The 27,992-nt window shown below is 51.8% G+C and overlaps 1 protein-coding gene across 2 annotated transcripts; it reads right to left on the bottom strand.

The window, feature by feature from the left end:
• UPB1 (beta-ureidopropionase 1) lies at positions 1-27,889 on the bottom strand. 2 transcript variants are annotated; one of them, XM_027088710.1, is made up of 11 exons: positions 27,716-27,833; positions 27,277-27,448; positions 21,942-22,113; positions 20,495-20,582; positions 14,201-14,295; positions 10,821-10,982; positions 9,052-9,221; positions 4,700-4,781; positions 3,738-3,780; positions 2,431-2,585; positions 1-446 (listed from the first exon to the last, which is right to left on the bottom strand). In XM_027088710.1, the coding sequence occupies exons 3-11, from the start codon at positions 21,996-21,998 to the stop codon at positions 363-365; spliced, it is 936 nt and encodes a 311-aa protein (XP_026944511.1). In that variant the 5' UTR covers positions 21,999-22,113; positions 27,277-27,448; positions 27,716-27,833; the 3' UTR covers positions 1-362. The 2 variants fall into 2 exon arrangements, with proteins under 2 accessions (XP_026944511.1, XP_026944510.1); XM_027088709.1 differs by lacking the exon at positions 27,277-27,448 and having other exon boundaries at positions 27,716-27,889.
• Positions 27,890-27,992: the final 103 nt, after the last annotated feature.

Genomic DNA, 27,992 nt, shown 5'->3' with positions numbered 1-27,992 from the left:
GGCCCCCTGCATTGGGAGTCTTAGCCACAGGACAACCAGGGAAGTCCCTGGGATTGTCTTTAATTGAATTTCTAAAATTCACTTAACAAAGTTTAATCATTTCAAAGTGAACAATTCAGTGGATTTGGGACATTCACGATGTTGTATAGCCATCACCTCTATCCAGTCCCCAAACATTTTCATCACCACAGAAGGAAACCTGGTACTCATTCGACCCTCCCCACCCAGGCACTTTAAAACCAATCTGGGCAGCAGTGCTGTCAGGGCATCAAGCAGGGAGAATTTGGACACTAGAGCCCAGAGCCCAGGCTGATCTGCTGTGGGCAGAGGTGCCCTCCTTGGCGGGCAGCGGCTGAAGCCTGTTACTCTTTCACAATCTTGGGGCTGTAGTTGGGTTGGACAGCTTCAGCAAGCTCCCGTGCGTACATCTCGTACCTGCCTGTCATCTGAAAGCGAAACACAGACTTTAGAGGTTCCCGTTTTATAACTGCCCTCATTTGCTCGCCACCACCTGCTGCCACTGGAGGGCAGCCATGGGACAGAAATGCGTTAGGAAGGCTGGTTGACAGGACAGTCTCAGAGTATAATATAGAGGCACAACCCCCGTGTAACCTTTTGGCAACGATTCTGGGGCTGTGGCGAAGATCACGGATGCCGGTGATGACTCACACCCCCTTGCCCCTCCTGCTGAAAGACCTCTGTGATCTTCGGCCAGAAGGTGTGGTGGCTCCAAGTCAGGAGGGAGGAGGGCTTGACCTGCTCCCGGTCACGAGCCAGGAGTGGAGTTGCTGGGATTCGCACCCTGGTCCCCTGGCTCTGGAGGCCCATCCATTCCACATGGCATCTCATCGTGGACACAGACAGAGGCTGGGGGTGGGGCCAGAAAGCCCACCCAGGGTGCTCACACCCCAGCATTCCCTCCCTCCCTCCTTTCCAAAGCCTTGACGGGAACTCATGCCCATCACCACAGCTTGGGAAGGCTTCCGCTTTCAAAAAGTTACTAATGAGGGCTTCCCTGGTGGCGCAGTGGTTGAGAGTCCACCTGCCGATGCAGGGGACACGGGTTCGTGCCCCGGTCCGGGAAGATCCCACATGCCGCGGAGCGGCTGGGCCCGTGAGCCATGGCCGCTGAACCTGCGTGTCCAGAGCCTGTGCTCCGCAACAGGAGAGGCCACAACAGTGAGAGGCCTGCATACCGCAAAAATAAAATAAAATAAAATAAAATAAAAATAAAAAATAAAAAGTTACTAATGAGAAACCATTCTGTTTATTGGTTCCGACTTCTAATTTGTGTGGAATCCTGCATTAATCTAAGCTTCCAGAGGAGGAGAGATAGGCCAGGAGACTTTCATGTGGGCAGTGCCTTCTCTGTCCAATGAGAACTTGGGACTCAGGAAACATGCCCAAGGACCCACCCTCACATAAACAGGGGAGTCAGGCCTAAAGCCCACATCTGGCTGGATCCGAAGTCCTGGTCCCTTCCAGACATGCTGGGCAAAGTCATTCCGTCCTGACAATGCAATGTTCATTTGTGTGTATGATTTTCTTTCTTTTTTTAATTTAATTTTTTAATACAGTATGTTCTTATTAGTTATCTATTTTATACATATTAGTGTATATATGTCAATCCCAATCTCCCAATTCATCCCCCCCCCCCCCCCCCCCCCCCCCCCCCCCCCCCCCTCTTTCCCACCTTGGTGTGCATATGTTTGTTCTCTACATCTGATGATTTTCTTATAAGTGGGTGCAGAGTTGGTGGAAATACTGCTAGACACTAACACAGCAAACTCCATCTGTGTCCTTGATGAGATGCCATATTTTTGGGGGGGTCCCAGGCTGCAAGCACCCTACCCCAGGAGGTGGGCACTTATACTCCTGTGGTGTCACAGGGTATTGGTCTCCAAGGCCACCTGGGGCCTTCGAGTTCAGCCTCTTGTTTTACAAATGGGAGTACTGAGGCTGGGAGCAGAAGGGGCTTGCAAGGCAATGGCAGAGCCAGGCCTGGATCCCATTTCTCTGCTTGACCCACTTCCCTCCATTGTCAAGGCCTAGACTCGGGGCATGGCCACAGGCAGAGCCAGACATCCACATTTACCTTGTGATAAGTGCAAATGCCTGGAAAGGAAAACAGGATTAGCGAGGCCAATCCACTCTATTCTCTGGACAAATGAAATTGAGATTAATTTGCTTGAAGGTGCCCAGAATCTAAATCAGATGAGCAGAGAATTTATTGAGGCTGGCTGCCTGGGCATCGTATGACCCAGTGGTTCCTCCCCTGAGCACTGGCCCTGGCCTTCAAGGAGGCAGACACCAGGCCTTCTGCTCAACTCACAGCCTCACACGGCTGTCCCTGAGGCCCACAGCAGCCGCGGTTCCCAGGGCTGGGGGCAGGACGGGCCCACGCGGAGGAGCAGGGGACTCAGAACCCACCTTGAAGCCCCAGATGTCATTCACCTGCCGGCAGAGGTTGAGGTCGAGCTCAGTGACCAGCAGCCCATCCCGGTTGCGGGAGAGCCCGGGGGTCCGGCTGCCATCAGGGGCCGCCACGTAGCTTGAGCCATAAAAGTAGCCGAAGTCCCGGTGAGCTGTGAAGGAGCAAAGGCAAGGCCCCGGTGAGCTCAGGCAGACATGGGTGGACTCGGCAGGGGGACGGGTGCACCAAGAGACTCCCAGGACAAAGGGTCCCCACCTTCCTTCCCAGTGGTGGCCAAGGTCCCAAGGACCTGCCTCCCTCCTTGTGCCTGGAGGCCCAGCAAGTGGCTGCATGTCACCCTCAGAGCCCTCACCTCTGCCCCAGGAACCTTTTACAGGTCACCCTAGTAGAGGTATTGGCTTCCGGCTCCAGCATCAGCCACCATAGCCCAAGGGAGTTGCATGGCTCTGCAGGGCCTCCCGTCGTGGCCCCGCACGGTGAGCTGGCAGCTCTGCCCTCGCCAGCCGCCACCCGTGCCAGCTGTCACCCCCACCCTCCCTCCACACCTCGGTCCCCTCACCAGTAAAGCAGGGTAACAGCCACCCTGAAGGTGTGTAGGGAGCACGTGGGCGCAGTGCAGGGCCCAGCTGGCCTCACTTTCCTGCAGGGAGCTAAGTGAGACTAGAGACTCATGAGGTCTCCAAGGCCTCACGTTGGGGGGGATGTGGAGCCCTTTCAGGAAATGCTTTTCTGGGAGACAGACCCCCTCAGCACCCCCTGCTTCCCAGGGCGGGAACCATGAGCGAGTTCAGACACCTCCTTGGTGAGGGGGCAGCCCCCCTCCCACATTCCAGGCTAGAGAGGTGAGGCGGGGGGGTGGTGGCAGATTCCTAGCAGAGGTGAGGTGAGACCTGCCCTCAGATCAAAACAAGCTGTGGATTCTAGGAACCCAAGGCAGCCATGCTGGGCTCTGGGGCATTTGTACAGCTGGGGAGTGAGGGGTGTGGACGAGGACAAAGGGAGGGGAGAGTGAGGTCTGTGGGGTGGATGATGCACCCCTATTTCAGGGCGCTCACAAAGGGCTCCCCCACACCTCAGTCCATCTTCACCCTAGTACCGGGGAAGGGATGGAGTCTGATCCGATCTCTACTCCATCCTCATCCGGGGAATGAGGTGGTCACAGGCCCAGGAATGCCGATCCACATGGGAACACAGCTGTGCAGACACAGTCTGTGGGGTAGACCCTGCCCGGAAGCGGCAGATGGGGAAGGAACAGTGAGGCCCACCCCTCATATGCAGTCCCACGGAAAGTTACGGGACATACCTTTCTTGCCATCCCCAGAGGTGAACTCGTTCGGAAAGAACTCCTGGGAAATAAAACCAAGGTAAGACACACCTATAGGGGGCGCTGCTGGGTTGTTCATCAACGTCAGGCTGGGGTGAGGGAGTTAGGAGTTAAAGTGATGTGGACCAGCCTGAACTTAACTGGTCCCTGCTGAGTCCCAGCCCCAGGCCAGCAGGCGGCCAGCAGGGCATCTGACTAGCCAGGGGAAGACCCGGATTTTGCCATCTGCTGGGAGAAGAGAAAGTCATTGCAGAGAGTGGTTCCCAGGGCCGTGGAGGGCGTCTGAGGCTCGCCTGCTGGAGTCATAAAGTCCAGCCTGGGGTCTGCGAAGGCAGCGGTGGTGGGGGGGTGGTGTCTGCTCGTGGCTCTCAGTATCTTCCAGAAGCCTAATGGAAACTGCGTATCCAGCAGGGACAGGGATACGTGGGCTAATTAAAACACCGAGTCTCTTTACGTTGTCAGAAATTAGACCGACTTAGTGTTCTCTCTGACTGATCAGATGCTCTGATTAGAGTTTGACATCTGATTAGTAAGAATGAGGAAGATGATGTGTTTTGCAATAAATACATGGCGTTTGTAGTCAGAATCCTTTGGTGCATGAGGTCAAGGGTGGGTGGGGAGAAATTGGGTACTTGGTGGTACTGAGGTGAGAGCCTTTCAAAATGGTTTCAGCTAAAGACAAAACAGACAAAAACAGGGGAGGGACAGTGCTTTCTTCCAAAGTGACAGAAGCCAGTCTGCCCCCTGCTGGGACCCTAGCATGTGGGGTGTGCCTGCATGCAGAGAGGAGGTGTAACAACAAGTGTCCCCAGCAGGGCCACAGCAACAGCAATTCTTTCCCTTGTGGCTTTTGCTGCTCTGAAGAGGCTGGGCCCCGCTGGCAGGCAGGTTTTACGGCAGCTGCAGGAGGGCTCTCTGGAGGCCAGGCCTCGGGCACTTACCTCGCCTACCCGGTTGATGGCGCAGGTGAAGCAGTGATTGGCGATGGCTGCGTTTCTGGCCTCGATTGGCCACAGGGACTCACTGTGAGAGCGGAAAGAGAGGAACCAGGTTGCCGACTTCCCAGCCAGGCTCAGAGGATGCTCGGCCCCGAGCTGCAGCCCGGGTGCCAGCCTTCCAGGCCTGCAGTGGAGATGGCCAGGGAGACTCACTGCATCCGTGGGTGACCCCAAACCCACAAACAGGCCGGCTCAAGCCAAAGCGGCCTTTTGGAGAGGGCCCAATGCAGCAGAAGCAGCCCTGGATCAAAGCCTCATCCTGACTCAGTTTCCTTTTCTGAAACTTCCTCAGAGACCATGCAGATGAAGCTTCTGGGGGTGGGAGGCTGTGTGGCAGGAACTCCTTAACTGCTGCTTCTCACTCGTTCCCTCCTCCCAGGTGGGGGTCAGGAACCCACCTCCCAGGCTGGTAAATGTCAGAAGGGAGCTGGGGCCCTGGTGGCTTGTGTGTAACGTGTCCCCCAATCCCTACCCTGCTGGGCTGCCTTGCAAAGGCAGAGAAGTCAGAGATTTCAGGCCTAGCAAACAGAGTACACCTGAAAGGAATTTAGGTTGTAGGTGGGCATCGCCTCCCCTGTGCTGGCTCCCATTTCCCAGTGCCCCCCCATCTCCCTCTTCTGAACCCTGAGTCTCGCAGCCGAGGCCCCCTGGTTCTCCTACGGGCCCGGGAAGGAGTCATCCCACAGGCACAGCTGAGCTGCAGACCTCCCTCAGTCCAGCACCTGCGAAGTGGGGACAGGGTGGGAAACTTCGCCCCAACCAGACAGGTCCTTCCCCAGCCCACCAAAGAAAATGTGCCGCGGGATTCAGTGGGCCTCCTTGTCACTAATTATCTGTCTGAGGAGCAAGGCGATTAGGATTCTGAACTGACAGATGTAATGCCCACTTAGAAACGCTGAGTGACTGGGAGCGGGATGCCCTGGAATCTTCCTTCCTGTCAGCATGCACCTGGTTTAAACCACAGAGTAGGTGGAAGGGGTGGGTGGGTGCTTGTCACAAGCCTAATTCTCAGGAGGATTCACGAGTCTGGAAGAAAAAAAATCACAGGCTAGATTGAGGGGACTCATTTTGCCGCTTTTCTCCCCCCTCCAGCTGCTAAGCCGAGCTGACAAAACTTTTAAGAAAGGATTTTTACAGAAACACACCCGTCAATGACATTTTCGGGAATTAAACAGACAGTTGCAGAGCGAGTGCCATAAAACATCATTCTTGCAGTTCTCCAGGGAGGGTGCGGAGTGCAGGACTCAAAACCACAGCTGGCAATAAAACGGAGGCTCTCAAAACAAGCAAGGGGGGGCTTCCCTGGTGGCGCAGTGGTTGGGAGTCCGCCTGCCGATGCAGGGGACGCGGGTTCATGCCCCAGTCCGGGAGGATCCCGCGAGCTACGGAGCGGCTGGGCCCGTGAGCCATGGCCGCTGGGCCTGCGCATTCAGAGCCTGCACATCCGGAGCCTGTGCTCCGCGACGGGAGGGGCCACAGCAGTGAGAGGCCCGTGTACCGCAACAAACAAACAAACAAACAAAACAAGCAAGGGAAAGGAAGCCGGAGGTTCGTGAGAGCCGGGGCATGCGGGAATCATGGAGAGCCCGGTGGGGGTATGGGGACATCTGCCACTTTCCCAGCGCGGTGTACACAAGCCCCTAAAAATAATCACAGTGGGAAGGGGAAAGGCATCGAGGGGTGGGGATGGCGGCTTTCCTATTAACACACATACGTGGTAGAAATCCTTGACCACGTGGGCTGCACGGTTTGTCAGGATGACTCAGTTCATCAAAAAGCACTTTGCCGGGGCTTCCCTGGTGGCGCAGTGGTTGAGAGTCCACCTGCCAATGGACTCTCAGGGGACACAGGTTCGTGCCCCGGTCCGGGAGAATCCCACTTGCCGCGGAGCGGCTGGGCCCGTGAGCCATGGCCGCTGAGGCTGTGCGTCCAGAGCCTGTGCTCCGCAACGGGAGAGGCCACCACAGTGAGAGGCCCACATGTCGCAAAGAAAAAAAAAAGCACTTTGCCTCCATTGGGTGCTTGGAACTGTGGGACCCACAAATGAGGATACCCTTCCAATCTGTGCATGTGCACGTGTGTGTGTGTCTGGCGGGCTCTGATACAGGAGGTGGGAGATGCCGGAGAAGGGGATGGATGCTTCCAGAAGCTGTGAGCCGATGCTTGTGCGCAGCTTGTGGGGATATGCCTGGAATCGTGCTTGCCATCAATTCTACAAATAATCATTCAGTATTTTAAGAAACTCAGAGTTGCACCATCCTAGTGAACCACCTGTTGTAATTTTCCCACGCTCTACGACCATCCTCAGTCTTTGCAGAGTTCTGATCCCAGCCTGGAAACATCTTTTTGCTCACAGGCTTTCATCATGGTGCTGCAGTACCTCCATGAAGATTTGTTTTAGTGGCTGTACGATAACCCATGGAAAAGACGGGCTGGCACTGACCTGACTCTGACCTCTCTCTCCCTTCCAGCTTTTCTTGTAATCAATCATGCTGCCATGAGCATCTTCAGGCAGGCAGCCTTCCCCTCCTCTCTCAGATGCATCCTCAGGCTAAGGTTCTCAGACTATAATTATCTGGTCAAGGTGTGGACACTGTGGGAACTTGTGAGACATGCTGCTTCTGAAAGACCTGTCAGAGTTTTAACTGCCAGCAGAACCACATCCTTGGAGGGCACCAGTTGGACCACTGTTGGCCAAGGAAGGAAGATCGATAACTTAATAAGCCAAGGACATGTGTGTATTACGTTGAGGTGCTTCTGTTTGCTTAACTGGGGCTGATAAAAGCCTGGGGGCGCTTGGTTGGAGAGGTGACCATCTGATTCCAGGCCACAGCTGTGCCCGGCCCAGCCTGACAGCAGCTGTACCCGGTGGGGAACTGGCTTCAGGATCCACCAGGGACCCCTTTGGGGAGATGGAGCTTGCTGGATGTCTTACACATGGCCAGCAGGAGGGGCTGCTCTAGGGCCCAGAGGTTCTGCCCAGGCTTGGTGGCCCGACGACCAGGAATCACCCTTTGTCGCAACTGCCAACGGATGTTGTCATAGTGGCCATGCTGCCAGGAGGCCCCCAGAGATTCTCTGAGGGGAGATCCAAGACTCGAGTGTCCCCTTCTGCCCAACAGTGCCCCCCTAGACTTAGACAAGATGGGGTGCATGGATGGGGCGGCAGGTCTGGGGTAGCAGAGGGGGGTCTGCGTTCTGTGAGGGACCTGCTGTGCAGATCAGAACGCTGAGGGAAGTCACGCTGTGGAGGGGGCATCACGCTCAAGAGAAAGGTAAAGTGAATGTCACATCCTGACTTTTAGAAGAAATTAGACTGAAATTTCATGGAGAGCGAGGACAAGAATGACAGGGGTGGGCTGACAGGGAACTCAGGGCTGCCCCCCAGAACTCCCCCAGCTGACCCCACGTGGGGACCGGGACTCCCCCTCCCGGCCCTGTCCTGCTGACAGAGAGTGAAAGCCAGTACCTCCCGACCCAGCAATGCTGCTTTGGAGGAAGTGAGCTGGGGAGAGAGGTATTTGCACACAAATTCCTAGAGCTTTGGTACTTGTTGATGATGCAAAGCTGGAAACCACCCAGAAGCTCAGCCTTTGGGGAGACAGAAGCAGCGGAAGCGCAGTCGTGCTGGGTCATCTCAGCCGCCTGCTCTTATTCAGTGAGGGGCCCAGGGCTTGCCCAGGAGCTCAGGGGTGCCAGGCCCACCCTCTACCCTGGTCACAACAGCTTTATCTACTCAGGGGTGAGGTTAACACCCAAACACGGGTTCTGTGTTATCAGAAGGAAACACTTGGTTGGCTAAAAACAGGTTTCAGAGCCACCTGACTGATGTCTTAAGGACCCTCTCAGCTCCGACCCATCGTCTGCTCCTTCTCTCATCTGGGTGTCTGCCCTCCATGCTCCGGACTCTGCAGACAGGAGACTTAGGACTCATTCGTCACCCCACCTCCCAACCCCCCAGGAGCACAGCTGTGACAGGAGGGGGAGCTGAAGCTGGCCAGGTACCTCCGATGCTCCAGACCCCTTAGAAGGGGAGCTTTTCTGAATTCTGTCAGCGATGGGGGAGATTATTATTGCCTGAGACACCATCATAGCCAAGGATGGCATTTTGCAGTACAGCACAGCTCTTTAGGAGGGATCGTAATTGACACTTGCAGTATTTTTTCCCAGAAAAGTTGGCACCATCCCAGGATTCAGATGACCTGGTGGTCGCACCTGCCTGCTGTTTCCCAAACCTGCCTCCGCGCCCTGCAGCCTGCCCCCAGAACCCTCCCAAGTCCCCTGTGCCAAGTGACCTGAGCACTCCGATGGTGGCCGAGGGGTTGAAGATGACCTCAGCACCGTTGATGCTATACATGAGCCAGTTGAGGGGGTGGTGCCGCCCGTAGCAAATGTTCACGGCGATCCTCCCGAACTGAGTCTGGAACACGGGGTGGCCCAGGTTTCCCTCCATGTAGTATGTGGACTGGAAGACAAAGGGTCATGTATAGATGCCCCTGAGCTGTCAAGTTTCCCTTTCCTTAGACTTGACAGAAAAATGAAATGTCACCCATACTCCAAAAGGGATGCTCCTGGTATGACTCTACTTTAAGTTCCAAAATTTCAATCCACTTAAAAAAAAAAAACCCAAATCTGAAAACCCAGACACAATAACAAGCAGCTGACCCAAGGGGAAATCACCGTGGCTTGAGCACTTACCCACAATTTCTTTTGTGGGATGTTAAAAAGTCCCCAAAGCAACTTCCCACAGTATTTCAAAGATAAACTTGGTGAGGTTTCAATCATGGCACAACTAGAGGCTGAGGTGTGTGGTCAGTGTTAACACAAGTTGGTCAGTGTCCTCACCAACCACCTGTTCCCATAAGAAGGTTAGGGCTGAAGGGACGGGGGCTCGTCCAGAGCAGCTCTTACCCTGCTTGGGGGGAACAGCGTAGCCCAGTGGACACAGGACCTGCCCGGCTAACGAAGGCCAATATGAGACTAGAATCCCACTCTGAAAGTGCTCTTCTCCACAAAGCTCCCTGGGCACTCTGCCTGGGGTCAAGGATGTCCCTGTGTGGCAGGCAGGTGGGACACAGTCCTGCCAACCCTGCCTCTCCGCCTGCCCCCTTGGGGTGCTGGTCAGGGTCTCACACAGATCTGCTTCCTGCCTTCTGCCTCCTCCCATTAATTTCAAAATTCGTCAGAGTCGAGCAGCAACCAGGATGTGCACACAGGGTGGATGCCAGAGCAGATCCTTGTGTGTTGAGACAAGCCCGTCACTATCTGTGGGGAGCTAAAGATTAATCCCAGGGTAAACAGGTGAGGGGCACGTCTTCCCGCCCTCGCCTCCAGCTGTCACTGGGGAATGCTGGCTTCTTCTTTCTCCCCAGAGGGCCTTGGCTAGCTCTGCACATCCTTTCTCGTCTGCCTGACCAGCCTGAGAGTGGCTGGGACCCCCACAATCAGGGAGGGCGGCGAAGGATGGGGATATCACATCCTGAACAACTGTACTTACTGCAGATCAAGTTCAGACTTCATATCTTAGGCATTAGGTGGAGTTCATTTCCCTCCTTCAAACATCCACCTCCCTCCACCTACACACCCATGATGGGCATTAACTGACCAGAACAGCCCCCCTGACTTACAGCCTGATTATGAGCACCAAGCCCCAGCTAACACACCTGTGCACAGACACGCATTCCTCGCTGTCACCTGACACGTGGACGTGGCTGACTCAGACCCCATGGGAGCCATGGACAAGGACCTCTCCCCACCAAACAAGAACTAGACTGTGACAGACGCGGAGCTCAGGGCCTGAAAGGGGCCACGGGAATCATTTCATGCTTGTGCACTATTGATTTTGGTTTTAATTTGTATATGACTTACTTCAAAGAAAAATTCCAGGAAACCAAATCAGGTTATATTTTTTAAAAAATAGCCCTCTGCGCTAAAGGCGTTTGGGACTCACCGGGAATCCCACTGCATCCCATCCACCTGTGTGATGCAGTGCAGTGCAGGGAGGCCCCCAGCGCTGCTGCCACACCGTGCGGCAGCTGCGCTGGTCATCCGAGGGGCAGCTCACCTCATTGAAGTCGCCCACTCTGGGGATGTGATTTTTCCTCGTCTTGCCCAGGACGGCTCCAGAGTTGGAGATCACCACGGCTGTGTTCCACAAGATGTCCCCATGCTCCGTGTCTCGCTCCAGGATGGGGGACACCACCACCATGTCATGCTTCCTCGCCAGCTGGAAAAAGGAGCACGGCACAGTCCTATTTTCAAATCAAGTGTCATACATTTTTATGGAAGAATCTAATGGTCCCCCTAGATAGTTAGACGGGGTTCTGAGCTCTCCCTGCATCTGTTCTTTGAAGACTAAATGCCAGCGTTGTCCTGACGCCCAAGCTTAGCTAAACAGGAACCAGCATCGTCCTTGTGCACTGTTGGTGGGAGTGTAAAAACGGTGCAGCTGCTGTGGAAAACAGTATGGCGATTCCTCAAAAATTAAAAACAAAACTACCGTATGACCTCATAATGCCACTTCTGGGTATATACCCAAAATAACTGAAATTAGTCTTTTTTCTCTTTCTGATACAAGTGAGAATAATAACTATTTATTCATTCACTTTACCATTTACTATATGTCACGTGTGTGCTAATAGGTGAAATGCATTCTCTATTCTTAAGCAGTCTAAACTTAAATAATTCTAGTCAGAATTAAATCACTTGAAATTTCAATTAGCCTAGCAACCCTAATGAGAGGGTGTATGGGTTATATCAGGATTTCTGAAATATTGAAAATAGCCCTGGGGACCTTTTTAGTGTGGATAAGGCTGATTTCCTAATTCTAAAGGGTGCACAGAGAGCTAAGTCTTTTGTTTTCCAATGCTGTGAGCCCTATACAAAGATCACAGACCCTACAGTACAAATAAAATAAAAGCAAGACTTAAAAGCCACTTCCCATAGACCTTCAGATCCAGAGGCAATAACAAGACAAAACAAAAAAGAAGGTAACAAGCGTTGACAAGATGTGGGGAAACAGGAACCTTCATAAACCGCCAGTGGGAATGTAAATGATGCCGCATTCCTGGCGGAGTTAAACACAGCTACCATAGGAGCAGCAACCGTGCAGGAAAGTAGATTTTCACACCGATGTTCTGAGCAGCGCTATTCACAACAGCCAAAAGGTGGAAGCAACACAAGCATCTAAATAAATCGTGGTGTATACATGCAATGGAGTATTATTCAGCCTTAAAAAGGAAGGAAATCCTGGCCTATGGATGACATGGCTGTCATCCCTGACATGGATGAACCTGACGACGTTATGCCAAGTGAAATCAGCCAGGCGCAAAAGGACAAACACTGCAGGAGTGCACTCATGTGAGGCATCTAAGCTAGGCAAATTCACAGAAACAAAGTGGAACGTCAGGCACCAGCAGCTGGGGGTGGAGGGGGTTGTTCCATGGGTGGAGGGTTTCAGATTTACAAGATGACAAAGTTCTAGAGGTTTGCTTCACAACACTGTGAAGATACTTAACATGACTGACCTGTACACTTAAAAATGGTTAAGATGATTAATTTTATGTTATGTGTTTTTTACCATAATAACAAAGAAAAAAGGGATTTCCCTGGCGGTCCAGTGGTTAAGACTCTGCGCTTCCATGGCAGGGGGTGTGGGTTTGATCCCTGGCTGGGGAACTAGGATCCCACATGCCATGTGGCACAGCCAAAATAAATAAATAAAATAAAATAAAATAAAATAAATCAGATGTGTAATCTATACAAAAAAAACCCAGAACCAAACCAAACATAATTCTTGACACCAAATTCCTTTTGTCTCAATTAAGAAGTTCAGGATCTGGTGACCAGGATGAGCAGCCCCAGCTGGTCATTTGTCATCAGCTCTTACCAGCCCGTTGCTACTTCTGATCTTAATGACAGAACAGAGGGATGGTACGGCGGGCAGAAGGGGATGCTATGAGCCACGTGGGGGCAGCTGTGGTCCCGGGGCCCTCGATACAGACAGGGGTCCCCTGGGACCAGCTCATCCCCATCCTCCCTTTGCTCTTCCTTCCTCCCATCCTAGTTCAGGCACGCCATCTGCAATCACTTCCTGCCTCGTAGCACAGAATCAACAATCTGGTGGCTGAGAGAATTTTCCCTACAGCCTGAGAACAAGGATGTTTGGAATCACAACTCAGTATTGATAGAATCACTATGATTACGGTTCTGCTCCAAAATCCCCTAAGTATATGTAGAAAGTCTGAAATGGGACATCGGAGAAATGAAAGGAGTTATTTTTTTCGAGGTGAGAATAAGCATAAGTCACCATTTGTAACCTCTTGGAATATCACTGGGGTTTTCTGGATGACCGCTTTATTAAGATACAATTCACGGAGCATAAAGTCCATTCTTTCAAAGTGTGACATTCAGTGGTTTTCAGTACATTCAGAGTTGTGCAACCAACACCACAAGCTAATTTTAGAACATTTTCCACACCCCAAGTGGAAACCCTGTCCCCATGAGCAGTCACTCCCCATCCCCTCTCCCCACCCAGCCCCTGGTAACCACTAATCTGCTTTCTGCCTCCAAGCATTTGCCTACCCGGGACATTTCATATAAATGGGATCATAGAACATGTATTATGAGGTTTTAATAAAGAAAAAGGAAGCCCAGTTTCTACACTGATGAGACGGGCCATGCAGAGATGCTTCCATAACTCAGGCGAACAGCAAGTAGGGTAGCAGAGCTGTGGACACAGACTCGACCTTGACCTCAGTCCCCGAGTGCCAGCGCCACACTTGCCAGCTGCACACCCTACTACGGGAGTCATCTCCAGGACCCCCTCCGTGGGCTGCAGCCCCCTCACTTAAAAAGCCATTAAGGGCCCTTCTGGCTCTGAAACTCTGATTTTAAGTGAAAGTACACTAGGGACTTCCCTGGTGGTGCAGTGGTTAAGAGTCCACTTGCCAGTGCAGGGGACATGGGTTCAAGCCCTGGTCTGGGAAGATCCCACATGCCGCAGAGCAACTAAGCCTGTGTGCCACAACTACTGAGCCTGCGCTCTAGAGCCCACGAGCCACAACTACTGAAGCCCAGGTTCCTAGAGCCTGTTCTCTGCAACAAGAGAAGCCACCACAATGAGAAGCCCGTGTACCGCAATGAAGAGTAGCCCCCGCTCGCCACAACTAGAAAAATTCTGCGCACAGCAACAAAGACCCAACACTGCCAAAAATAAATACATAAATAAATAAATTTATTTTTAAAAAAAGAAAGTACACTAAAAAAAGGGGGCAGGGGCAGTAAATAGTCTTATCTATTCTCACCTGGCAAAGCAAGAGCCAAATGGGTGCGTTTTCCACAGAGAAGGGCCACCCCTGGCAGCTGCGGCCTCTCTTTGTGACCTGCCCGTGTTTGGCTGCTGCCAGAGGTTAGTTAACAGTTAAAGGTAGGTTAACATCCTACCTCTTGACAGAACTTGGTGGTGGGCCCGTCCTCTGCTGACTCGGCAAATTCCGTCCATGGAAGCTTCTCTCTCGTACAGAAAGCAAAGGGCATAGCTGTGGAGAGGAGAAAGGTCAGAATCACATCCAAGCTCATGGCCTCTGAGGGGGGTCCTTGGCCTGGTGGGGGAGGGTTTCCACAAGAGACCCCAGCCCCAAGAGCCTTGGCCTGCCTTCTAAAGCCCATCCCTGGCTGTGGGGACGCCTCCCCTTTAGGCTTCATGGCAGAATAAGAGGCAAGGACAAATGTCCTTCCTATGGTCTTAAAAACACTTGCAACAGAAATCTGAACAGATACTCGCACACCCACGTTCACAGCAGCATGATTCACAACAGCCAAAAGATGGAAATGACCCAAATGTCCATCAGTGGACAAATGGATTAACAAAATGTGGTCCATCCGTTAGATGGAATATTATTCAGCCTTAAAAAGGAAGGAAAGTTTGACACTTGCTACAGCATGGGTGAACCTTGAAGACATTATGCACATTGAAATAAGCCAGACACAGAAGGACAAGTGCTATATGGTTCCACTTACATGGGGGACCTAGTATAGGCACGTTCACAGAGACAGAAAGTAGATGGTCGGTGCCAGGGGCTGGGGGAGGGGAGAATGGGGAGATGTTTAAGTTTGGGAAGATGCAAAGGTTCTGGAGATGGATGGTGGTGATGGTTACATAATAATGTGAATGTACTTAATGCTACAGAACTGTGCATTTGAAAGCGGTTAAAATGGTAAATTTTACGTTATGCCTATTTTACCACAATTTTAACAATACATATATATGTTAAAATTTTTTTGCAAAAGGTACAGCCAGAAACTGTTCCCAACCAGCAGATCCCGAGCTGCTGGCCAATCTGCTGGTTGGTTAAGAGCACAACCAAGGCTCCTTGGGGACAGCGTCAGAGGGCCACCGAGGATGGCGCTGGGACCCTCACGCATCACCATAGGAATGTTCATCGTCCCAGGGACTGAGGCTTGCTCAGGAACAAGAAAAGCCATTCATTGAATGACACCATCAGAAGTTTGGGAACCACTGGGTAGGCTGAGCACTCCCCAAGGATAAAAGCATTATTTCTGTGACCTCTGGCTAGATGCCACCATCTAGGGGGCTAATTCAACAGGAAATTTCATTAACTCACTGATTTTTGTTTGCTTAAAAAAAAAAAAAGCAGGTACATATACACGCAGTAACAATTCAAAGAACGCCATGCACACCAGATTCTCAAGGGCAGTTTCCTTTGTGGGGTGGAGGGGGCTGCGATGGGGGTAGGCACCAGGGACCTCTGGCTGAGTGTGTCCCACTGCTCCACAGCCTCGGCCACGTGCATCCACACCCGCCAGTCTAATGCTGTGAGCTGGGATCTCATTGGGATTAGATATGCGTTTCCCGTGTCACCAGTGAGGTGGAGCACCTGGCCACATGGTTGCTGGCCTTTCTGGATTCATCCTCCAGATGATCTTGTCCGTACCCTTTGTCCACTTCCTGCTGAGCTGTTTGTCTTTTTCTTCTTGATTTGGAGTACTGAATTCCTTGTTTGGACCAATTCCGCATAGAGTTGGCCCTCTGCATCTGCGGGTTCCCCCAACAGCAGGCGGAAAATATTTGAAAAAAAAATTCCACAAAGTTCCGAAAAGCAGAACTTGAATTTGCCACACACGGGCAACTATTTAATTGGCATTTACACTGTATCATGTATTACAAGTAACCTCCAGATGATTTAAAGATTTAAAGTATACGGGAGGATGTGCGTAAGTAACATGCAAATACTACACTATTTTATATAAAGGACCTGAGCATCCCTGGATTTTGGTCTCTGCAGGGTTTGGGGTCCTGGAACCAATCTCTGTAGATACCGAGGGACGACTGTACTCTTTAGATCTTCCTCCTCCCAATAACCCAAGTCCATTTCTTTTAGGAGGATTAGCCTAACGGATGTTTCCAGGTGCTTGCTACTGTTCCGGTCACTCTGAAACTCAGAGTGCAGGGAAGGTTTGTAGGAAGCTGTGTGATGTGGCTGGCGAGGACTACCTGGCCGCTGCATGGGTTGTGTGGCCTGTTTGGGGGTAATAATTGCAACCAACCTTTTCCAAACATGGGCCATGTGCATGCCAATTTTGCAAAAAAATTTTGCAAATTTTGCAAAAAAATTTTAAGGTGCCAGGCCTGGTAATAGGCAGCATGTCCCCAATACCCCTGCGAAGGTGGTGTGACTCCTCATTTCACAGAGAAGAGAAGCATCAGCCTCCAGATTCCTTCCAGTCCCTGGAAGCCTGGTGCTATGATGGCACCACCACCATCTCAGCTGCCAGGGCGGTAGCCCATGGAGGCAGCTAAGTGGGCAGCAGGCTCTGCCAGCACCAGCCCAGGGGGCCCTGGCACCAGGATCAAGATTCCCCAGGCGCCATCGGTGAAGATGGGTGAGCTATTTTAAGGAAGCCAACAAGAAAGCTGTTGATAACAAAGAACAATCCTTAATGACCGTTGTTCACTCTCAGCTTTCAGAGCATTAGGAGAGACTCAAATGCCCCAAGAGAATAAAACCTCTCTTTCCGATTTCATTTCAGCTTGCTAAGCTCTCCAAATTTCTCCATTTCCATTTTAATGGCTTCTTTTCCTGTTTTCACAACTGCTGTAATGTAAACAAACTTTCGAAAGAAGCATGTGGAAGGGAGGTTGGGGGAGGTCGGCTGTGAAGTTCCAACTACAGTTTCCAAATTAGAGGGGAAGGGGGTTCCACATTCACTGAACCAACACTCCATGAGGCAGGCTCAGACTTGGACCGGGCCCTGCCCTCAGGAGCTGCCAGCCAAGATGGGAGCTGAAAGGGAACCTGTGTAGGGGAGTCCCCAGGGCCCCCCCAAAGGAGGGAGTGTCCATGCTAGGCCTTGATGTATGTGCAGGAGTTTTCCAGATCCAAGAAAGAGAAGTTGGTTAAACCATCCAATATTTTTTAGTGTCTGTCATGTACCAAGGGTTATTCAAGCCACTAAAGATAAAATCTGGGTAGGGGAAAGAATAAACAGAATGTGGTCCATCCAAACAATGGAATATTATTCAGCCATAAAAAGGAAGGACACTCCGACACATGCAACAACACAGACGGACCTTGAAACCATGATGCTCAGTGAAATACGCCAGACACAAAAGGCCAAATACCATAGGATTCCACTTACATGAGGCCCCTAGAGTAGTCAAATTCATAGAGACAGAAAGTAGAATAGAGGTTATCAGGGGTGGAAGAGGAAGGGGAGTACAGAGTTTTGGCTGGAAATGATGAAAAGGTCTGGGTATAGATGGTGATGACAGTTACATAATTTTGCAAATGTATTTAATGTCGCTGAATTGTACACTTACCAATAGTAATAGTATGCATATTTTACAATTAAAGTTTTTTAATGTTAAAAAAATAGAGGTGGGGATTGGGGTGGGAAAAATAAACACCACCGAGGCACTGATCACATGGAGCTTACGGTCTAATGGAAGAGGCAGACAAATCAAAAGCATCACACAAGAGTATACGTGTAACGAGAAATGTGAAGAACGTGATGAACTTCTGGGTACAGGTGGCAGATGGGACACACTCCTTTGCTCTTTCCTGAAACCCCACCAAATGAGAGTAAAGGGTTTTTTGTGTACAGGTATAAACCCACAGGGATGGGGCACGAGCCAGGGACAAAAACAACAAAACATGGGAGGCTGGAGAGCCGAGGGAGGTGGGAGATATCTTAGTGAATCTGAGAACACTGAGTCCCCTCCGCAGTGGAGGAGGCCAGGAAGCACCCCACTCTCCATCACAGACCCCTTGAAAGCTCAGGAGCCAGAGGCACCATGCAGCTCTGAAGGTGGGGACGCAGGGAGGGGCGACAAATAAGTAGGATGGTCAAAAGTCTACTTAAGAAGCAGTTAGATCCCTTCTCCACTCCAAGAGGCTGGGTTGAGCCTCTCCCACCCCAGCTAGAGGCTCACTCTCTAGAGACAGTTAAACAGAGGGTCTCTGGCCTTGGGGAACCCAGGACAAAGGTGAGTGGAGTGATAAAAACAAAGGGATTAACTAAACATAAGCACACTGGACTCCTGTCCTTTCCTCTTGGCAGGAGATTAGATGAATTTTCTCTGGGGAATCTGACCAGCCTGAAAAGAATGACCCAAAGATACTACCATAGGCGATTTCCTAACAAACAGCTAAATCCGGTCATCCTATAATGAAACTCAGTGGAGAAGCCCCTCCCACAAACTCAGAGCTTGCAATCAGCTTTTTAATCCCCAATTCTTAAAATATAAGTAATTGGGGCAGCAGCGGGGAGACCAACTTGGAGTAACCAGGAACCATGCAGGGAGAAAAAAAAATATTACTTAATATCCTTAGAGATAAGAGAAGATATTGTAACTATAAAACGAGAACAGAATGTGATAAAATAGAAAATTTCAGACCAAAAGAACTCTCATAAATTCAAAATATGACAGCAAAAACAAAAGACTAACTAGAAGGCTGAATGACAAATTAGATAAAATCTACCAGAAAATTGAACAAAAAGACAAAGAGATGAAAAATAGGCACAAATACAAAAGAAAATGAGGGATCCAGTCCAGAGTTCCAACATCCTAACAGCAAGGAGTATCAAAAAAAGAGGAGAGAAAAAAGGGGAGAAAATCACGAATGAAACAATCTAAGAACATCTCCTAGATCTGAAAGACTCAAGTTCCTAGACTGTTAGAACTCACTGAAGTGTCTAGAAGGATGGATTAAAATAGATACACTCCATGGCACCTCATTATGAAATTTCAAAGTACTGGAGAAGAAGAGATCCTACAACCTTGTAGAGAAAAACAGTCCATATACAACGGGGCATAAAGCAAAATAGTCTTAGACTAGTCAACAACACCCAAAGCCAGAAGACATGGAGCAAAGTGTTCAAACTTCTGAAGGAAAATTGTTTCTAACCCAGAATTCTATACCCAACCATACTCTCCAGCAATATTTTCAGATGTGCAAGGTCTCAAACGGTCTACTCAACAAAAATGAGGGGGAAAAGCAAGAAAGAGGAAGCTGTGAGATAGGAGAAACACAAGAGCAAGGCAGAGGGACCCTCCCCTGGATGATGGTTAAGGGAGTCCTGGGATGGCAGAGAGGGGGAAACCAATTCAGAGCAGAGCAGCCAGAAGGCTCTGTGACAGATTCCTGTGAGGAGATGAAACCGATAGACTACTTCATGTGTCTAAACCTCTTAGGGGGATTTAGGAAACCAGCAGAAAGTTTGGGGTAGACTTTGTGGTAAGCATGTACAAAACAAAGCAAACTGCAGGGAAAACAGAAAGCTATTCAGGGAAAGAAATCAAAGCGATTTCCTCTGAATCTTGGTAGCAAATGGACTGGGGACAGACCAGGAAGGGTACATGTGCGTAGAGGGGGCAGGAGAGGGCAAAGGACTACACTGTCTCCTTCCATCATGGGAAGTCAATAAATGATGCAAAACTGAAAAATTAGGAAGCAGCAACACAAGCAAAGGTAAATTCCAAAAGAACCAGCTCAGAGAAGAAGTAGCTGCCTCTGGGGAAAAGGATAGCTATTTTTTGGTAACAGACCCATTTGAATCTAAACCTTGAATGTGTATAACTATGACTAAAAATAAAATAAAGAGGTACAAGGTAGCAGGAGTATTTAATAGGGATGCAGCTTTACACAGGGAGGCAGGCTCTGAGCTGAGATCCAAAGGTCGAGCAGGGTTACAGGCCAGGGGAGAGGAATGCTCCAGTTCCAGCTCTGGCTCTGGGTGGAGGGAACAGTGGGCGCAGTGGCCTCGGGGGAAGGGAGTAAAGTATCAGAAGGTCAGGGCAGAGCCCGGCAGAGATGGGGAGGAACAGATGATGCAGTGCAGAGTTTTCATACAGATCTTTCCTAGAAGGTGTGGGCAGCCAGTTAGAAGGGGCCAGAGTGGAGAAGACCAGCTGGAGGCGATTACAGAAGCTGAGGAGATGCTGACATGCCTTGGATCAGGGCAGAGGTAAGGAGGTGAGAGGAAGGAGTAAACGGATTCAAGTTTGGGAGGAAGGCTGAGGCTCAGACGAGAGACTGAGGCACGTGAGGAGGAGGAAGGCTGGGGTTCTGGGGCTGCTGGTGTTGTTGACAAAGAACCTTTCTATGGATGACAAAAGAAAGGAGATTTTAAGAAATCAAGCAGCAGACACTCTTGGCGACGTGGAGATAAGACAGCACTGAAGGCAGCAGAGAAAGCACCCCGAGAGACACTTACTCCATGCTTCCTGGAAACAGATGATGTTGACTCCACACATGGCAGCCACCTCTACGATGGCCTCGATGCGTCTGTGCAGGGCAGTGACCTGGCAATTTAAACAGCGAGGATTAGTTGGTTGAGCCCATCTTTAGAACTCAACACCCACGTGGCCGGCTGCAAGAGGACGAGGAGGTTGGGAGGTTCTGGTATGTTGGACTGTCCTTGGGTCCAATTCTGCAGTCAAAGGTGGCGGTGCAGAGGCTCTGGGGTCCCACACACACTCAATGCTGCCTCGCTAAGCCTCGGTTTCCTTGACTAGAGAATGGGGAGAACACTACCCACCTCGGGGGTTGCTAAGAGGAGGACGTGAGGATGTGAGTGCTTACTGCGATAGGGGCCACACTCAGTGGGCCCACCACACACCACAACCATCCCCTGGGTTAACTGCTCCCTCGTCCCCTACCCCCCAGGACCCAGTCCGCTTATGACTTCCTGCATCCACAGCTTTGGGGACGCTTTGTCCTGCCACTTCTGTTCTCCCATATGTATGGTGTCTTCCAATGACTCACCTTTCCCAGCTGTGCCCTCTGCCAGAACGTGCTCCCTTTCCCCGCCCAAAATTCCCTGGATGTGTTATCCACAACACGTGTTGCCCACAGAGGGGTAGCTCTTCCAGCAAGGGGCCGAGAATTGGGGTACCTGCATTCTCCCCGGCCTGTGTGTGTCCCTATGGTGGCGCTGTTCCCACTGTGCTGTCACATTCCTCCACTGACACTCCCATGACCCCACGAGCTCCTTGGGAGCAGTGTCCTCAAGTTCTCTGTGCTCAGCATGACGTCTGGCTCCCAGGAGACATTCAGAAGTGTTTGTTCAAAGACAGACCAGAGGAACCAGGCTGAAAACCCAGAGACCACAAATGCTTCCTGATGGACGCTCGGTCTCCCTCGAGGGACTGCGTGCACGGGGCCCCGCGGATGACTGCTGGGTGCCAAGCGTGCTTCTAGGCTCTGGGGGGTGGTGATGACAGCATCCCTGCCCCCCGATGACCTGACAACCTGGGCTGAGGAGACATATTCACAATCTGACCAACGTCTGGGGATCTTAGGATCCAGGCAGAGGGACACACGGTGGACAGGTGGGTCCTGACTGGTGTGTGCCGGTAGGAGCCCGAGAGGCAGTTCCACGGAGAGCGCGTGAGTCACAGGGGCACCCTCCCAACTGGTAAACGGAACTTCAGCTCGATCACAGGAGAGGAAGTGGAAAGGAAGGTGGACAGAATAGTGAGGAGTGAGAGGAAGGCAGAGAAAGGGTAGGAGCCAGAAGAGAAAGAAAAGCAAGAGACACGGCTGGAAGGAAGTGGGGGCCAGGGCAGAGCCGCTGGGCAACCATCCGGGGACAAGATCGAGTTCAAAACACAGAGCGGCCCGCTGCCCGTTTATGTATTCACAGTCAAAAGAGGCCAAACCTGTTTCACCACAGGGGTGTCCGCGGGGAGGGGGGTTCTGTTCTGAACAAGCCCCATGCGCACGATCCGGGGCCTCCTCTGTTGCTCCGTCACAGCCTGAAAGGCATAGCCCTGCAGCTCAAAGTCCCCTTTGGAGGCGGCTTCAAAAGCCCTGCTGGGCAGGTCGAGCTTCCTAAACAGGCAGGAAAGAGGGGACATGATCTGCCTGAGGTCTGCTGCATTTAATGACCCTCCAGAGTCACTCCTCAGACAGAGAAGAGGTGGGAGCGTCCCGGCAAGAAGGCCCAGCAGCCGGCCAGGGCCAGGGCCTCGGCCACATGTGGGAAGCTGAGGCGGGGCTGGAGCATTGGGCCCGGTGGGTGGAGAACGGGCTTCCCTGGGGAGACTGGAGCTGGGAACGGCATGGTCAGGCTGGGCGGAGGAGGGCAGTGGGGAGGGGGCAGCAGGGAAACTAGTCACAAGGTTGATGCTGGAGCTGCTGAAATCAGGGGTGGTGGTGGTGGAGGTGGTGGTGGCGGGAATTGAAGTCTCAGCAGGCAGCACAGGAGAAAGGGAACAGATTCCCAAAAATGTCTGTGGACTAGAGTGAGAGGACCGTGCTGAGCCTGGGGGCTGCGGCAGGTCATGATGAGACAAAGGAGCTGTCGAGAAGGAGGCTGGGAGCCGGTTAGGAAGAGAGGCCAGGACGACAGCAGGACGGAGGGTCCCGTGGCCATTTGCCACTAAGGATTACAAGTCTTTGGTGACACCCCCACCCCATCCTGTCCTGCTTCCCGCCAGGGGAGAGGGCAGCTCCTTGCCCGATGCTGGGTGAGCGTGGCGGGGCCCAGATGTCCAGACCAAAGGCTGAAGGGCTCATCCCTGTTTGTGATTTATTAACAGAAGCAAGTGGATTATTTATAAAACCTCCCACCAAAGTGACCATGGGCCACATGGCCCGTTTTGTGCCTGGCCCAGGGGTGAAACCCGCAGGGGCATGGGACAGGGCCCCCAGCCAGGAAGGCCTTACCACCTAGGGGCACGGTGGTTATGAAATACCCAGAGAATGCATCAAAAAATAACCTGACAACCATTATCTAATAATATTTCTCTCCTACTTTAAACCACTTTCTTAAAGACATTCCTTTCAAAATCACAGCCCTGTCAGCCTGAGCCCCCTGCCACCGCCCCCTGCCAGGCAGTTTCCCTGTGATGGCCCTGACAGCTCGGAGTTGGGTTCCACCCCTGACAATCAGCCTGCTTTTCAACTAGTCAGGGTTCCGTGTGCTTCAGCAGGTTAGAAATAGCAGCGGTGCCCACACTGCGCCTCCTGTTGCCATGACTGCCTCAGAGACAGTCCCCCACCTGCAGGCGGACGCCCCCACTCCCCCGGACAAGTCACCATGGTGGCCAGGACAAGAAGGAGGGCCTGGGGGCCGGCTGCCCTTGGGAGTGGTCCTGGTAGGCCGTCCTCAGCCTGCACTGTCAACCAGGAAGACATCAGGTGGAAAAGCTCGCCTCAGGTTTGCAAGCCCAGCTGTAACCATCACCTGGAAGGGGTCCTTCATCCTCTGGCTAACTCTCCCCACCCACTGACTGCAGCTGTCAGCTCTCCCCACGTTTCTACCTTCAACACTCAGCCCCGTCATTCCACGATGCTCGACCTCCCTGCCTCCATTCCCATCCCTGCCCACAGCTCCCTGCAGACACCCGTCCCCTAGGCCATGCAGGCCAGGCCTCCACTACCTTCTGGGCTCTACCTCTCCCCAGCACCCCCCACTGTCTGGCCACTACCTGAAGGTTTCCCCACCCTCCAGTTACCCTGGCATTCCTTCACCCAATCCTGCCTGCTTCATCCTGGAGAACCCAACTGGCCCTCGAGCCCCATTCTCTAACCATGTGCTGTGTCCACCAAAGGCTTGGCTCAAGGATGTGGCGTGGCACCGACCAGCCGTGGTGGAGACCAGCAAATGGGCCACAACCTCACAAAGGGGGCTCCGTGCTGCCCCCAACCCTCCCTTGGTCCCCATAGTTGGCTCTTGCCCCTCTGCCCCTCATCCTGATACTAAGGCCCCCACCCTGGGGGCCTCACCTACAACTTCAAGGAGGAAAGCCCATCACTTCCTGTCCTGGCTCCACACATCCCCTGGCCTTTCCCCGGGGCACCCCCTTTTCCAGCGAGGTCAAGGCAGACCTTGCCCAAGGGAGCCCAGCCCCAGCTTCCTTGGCAAGCTCTCGCTTCTGGAACTTCTCTTTCCCCTCTAATGGCTCTTTACCATCAGCATTTTAAATAATTAAACCAGAGCTTTGTTACAAAAGAAACACATGCTCATGGGGGGAAAAAAATCAAACAGTAGAAAATGTAAAATGAGTTCCCCTCCATCTCAGAACCTAGAGACGACCCCCTTAACAATGTCTTATGTATCTTTCCAATATTTTTGATATGCGTGTATGTTACACATACAAAGGTGTCCTTCTGTATGTTCTACTCTGCCTTTATTTTTGTTTTTGGCCGCGCCAAGCAGCATGTGGGATCTTAGGTCCCTGACCAGGGATTGAATCTGTGCCCCACTGCATTGAAAGCACAGAGTCTTAACCACTGGATCACCAGGGAAGTCCCTTCATGCCTTTTTCACTTAACAATATACCCACTTTGGACATCTCTCCCTGTCTCCTGCAGACCTGCCACATTCACCATGACAGCTGTTTGAGTCTCTCCCATTAAAAAACCAGAAAAAAAGAAAAAAGGGAAAGCGTGCTCTACACAGGCCTCTCTTGTTCTGGAACCACCAGCCTACTGGTTGCTAAAGCCAGTGGACTCCCTGCTGTCCCCATCCTTACAGACCTCCTTGAGCCACCTGACACTCTGTCCCTGTCCCAATCAGCACCCTTGATACTGGCCCTAGGGTCCCCCCCGCATCCTTACCTCTAGAGTCTACCACAAAATCTCCACCTCCTCTGCCCCTTTAACACTGGGACCCCCAGATTCCTACTCTGCACCCACTCCTCCACCTGGAACGACCATCTCCAGGACAATCCCAAACCCAGCCTCCCTCCACCCTGATGCCCACCTCTGCAGAATCTCTGTAGTGGGCTGACCTGTGGCCCCTCCAAAAGATATGTCCAACGTCCTAATGCTCAGAACCTGTGAATGGGACCTTATTTGGAAAAAGAGTCTTTGTGGATGTAATTAAGGATCTCAAGATAAGATCATCCTGTATTACCCAGGTGAGCCCTAAATCCAGTGATGGGCTAAGAAACGCCCAGAGAAGAGACACAGGGAGAAAAGACCAAGTGAAGACAGAAGCAGAGACTGGAGTGATGCTGCCACAAGCCAAGGAACGCCAGAAGCCACAGAAACTAGAAAAGGCATGGAAGGATTCTCCCCCAGAACCTTTGGAAGACTATTCCTGCCAACACCTTGATTTTGTACTTCTGGTCTTCAGAACCATGATGTAGGACAACCAACAAAAGACAGAAAGTCCCTCGAGAGTAGGAACCGTGGCTAACCCATCCTTGTACCTCTAGTGTCCAAGACAAAAATAAACAATAAATGTTTGTTGAATGAATAAATGTTTCTTGGTTCTGGCTGTCTTAAAACTGAGAGTTGATGTTCTCTGGGGATTTCATCTGTCTGGCACAGGCAAAGGCCCATTTAGCTCATTCACTTAGCAAACATTTACTAAGCATCATCTTTGTGTTGGGCGCAGCAATTATTGGGGTGGGAAGCTGGTCTTGTGTGGAGCAAAGGGGGAGTCCAGGGCAGGGGCTCAGGATTCAGGTCCACCAGGCATTCATAGAGGCAGCCATGCCCGAGACAGGCCATGAGAAGTGAACAGAAGAATTTTTAAATGACTAATTTTCTTTTCTTTTCTTTTGTTTTTTCTTTTTAATAAATTTATTTATTTATTTGTGGCTGCGTTGGGTCTGTTGCTGCGCACGGGCCTTCTCTAGTTGCTGTGAGTGGGGGCTGCTCTTCGTTGCATTGCACGCGCTTCTCATTGTGGTGGCTTCTCTTGTTGCGGAGCACTGGATCTAGGCATGTGGGCTCAGTAGTTGTGGCTCGTGGGCTCTAGAGCGCAGGCTCAGTAATTGTGGCACACGGGCTTAATTGCTCTGAGGCATGTGGGATCTTCCCGGACCAGGGCTCAAACCTGTGTCCCCTGCATTGGCAGGCAGATTCTTAACCACTGCGCCACCAGGGAAGTCCCTAAATGACTAATTTTCTACCTTCACTTTGCAGTCTGTTCATAGCCAAATCCCACTCAATCACAAGTACAAAGGTTTATACCCTGGAGGTGAAGCTTGGAAGGGGCTCAGTTCTGGGTGGAACAGAACCAAGAAAAGGGAAAAGGAGAAAGAATGGAAAAGGGGAACCACTTACTCAGTTATTGTGAGCCAAGCCCCAGGAAGATGCCTGGTGGTCACTGATTAATGGAATTTGGCTCCCATTTTACCTCCCATTCCAATCCCTCCCCACCCTGGAGCGATCCAAATGTGCATACAAAGTCCCTTTTACAAGGCAGTCCTTACTCTGAGCTCTAGAATGGGTCCCAGCAAGTCCCCTACGTGGGAAACTTATTTCTATTTTCCTAAGACTCTCCCTGACACCCACAAGCTCTGTCTTTTCCCAGGGGAACATGCCCACCTCACCCTTAAACACCCTGAGACTTCTTTAGGAGCCTCAATTCTAAGAGGCTTCCCCCCTGACAAGCCTTTACACATGTGGTGGGAAGCAGTAATCCAGCATGAGCACACTAGAGGGGACTTGAAGTCCCGGGCACCCCTCTTTGGGTACTAAGAGCCATTTTGGACAAAGTTCTGTACCATGCCCACCCCGAAAGGCAGCTGTTCTACCTTTACCATCCACTAGCTATGAAAACACCTGAGACTCTGAGGTCTGGCCTCCCTGCAGGAACTCCACATCAGCTGGTGGCTGGGAATCTCTGATCCAATCAACACTCTCCAGTTTCAGGTGAGCTGATCAGGTTCCTGCCTCAAGGTCACTGCCACAAGGGCAGGGAGTGCGCAGTCTGGCTGGATTGGGGGAGCCCACAAATGGGCAAGAAAGTGGAAGGACGTTTAGTCAGGAGTTGCATGGGGTCAGAGTTTGCATTACATTCTAAGGGCTGTGGGAATCCCTGATAGAGTTTTAAGCAGGATATGATTTACATCTTCTGGTTGCTTTGAGAAAAGTGGACCGAAGAGAAACAAGAGTGGAAGGGGAAGTGTCTTCCAGCTCTGTATGCCCAGGGTCCAGCAGTGCACTGCCCTCAGAAAGTCTTAGTGATGCACACAGCTGGCTGGGAGTAGAAAAAATTTGCTCTGAGCATGGGAACTAACTCCTGTGGCTTGCCAGTGGGAAAAGTTCCTTCGCCAACCAGATTCAGAGGCCTCTCCCTCCAAGGGTCCGCCAGAGGCTGGGTCACTGCAGGAAGGAGGAGGTGGGGGCTCTCACAGGAGGTAATGACCTAGACAGACACCTAGAGGGCAGGCCTGGCTCTGGGGAAGAAGCTGGTCACTGGAAGCTGGGAAAGAGAGCTGGGTGGTCACAGAGAAAGCACAAAGAGTAAAAACCGTTCTTTCCCTCTAGGCTTGTAAAGTTCACTCTCGGTTGTGCAACTCTGAGCTCCCAGAGCTGTCACATCTATACCTCCTAGGGTCTCAGCTCGCCAATTCAGTACTTCACCACCGCCCTTGTAGAGCCCTTCTGATACTGAAGCACTCTGCCTGGTCCCCCAGACCCACACCCGCTGGCCCCAAGGTCCCCCACCTTCCCAGTCTAGGCCCCACACCTGGTCTCTTTGCCATAGAGAATGCGTTTGACCTCCTGCAGGTCTGCGGGTGGTAGATGCTTCTCCAAGCACCGCTCCAGCGACTCAAATCCAGCCCCGGCCATGGCTGAAGTCCGCACGTTTCTTTAGACGCAAACTGCCTGACGGCCTTTGCCCCCAGGAAGAGGAGCAGGCGGACAAGGCTGCGGCGGACAGCCAGGACCGCGCAGGCGCCATCCCCTCTACTCCAGCGCCCTCGGCACCCGAGAGCTCACGTGGGGACACGCCCCCTCCTCAC

This window comes from Aethalodelphis obliquidens, unplaced genomic scaffold, assembly GCF_003676395.1.
Source record: "Aethalodelphis obliquidens isolate GAN/ISIS:26980383/991018 unplaced genomic scaffold, ASM367639v1 scaffold63, whole genome shotgun sequence".
NCBI lineage: Eukaryota > Metazoa > Chordata > Mammalia > Artiodactyla > Delphinidae > Aethalodelphis > Aethalodelphis obliquidens.
The sequence above is the reverse complement of the archived record's forward strand: the minus strand, read 5'-3'. Positions and strand labels throughout refer to the sequence as shown.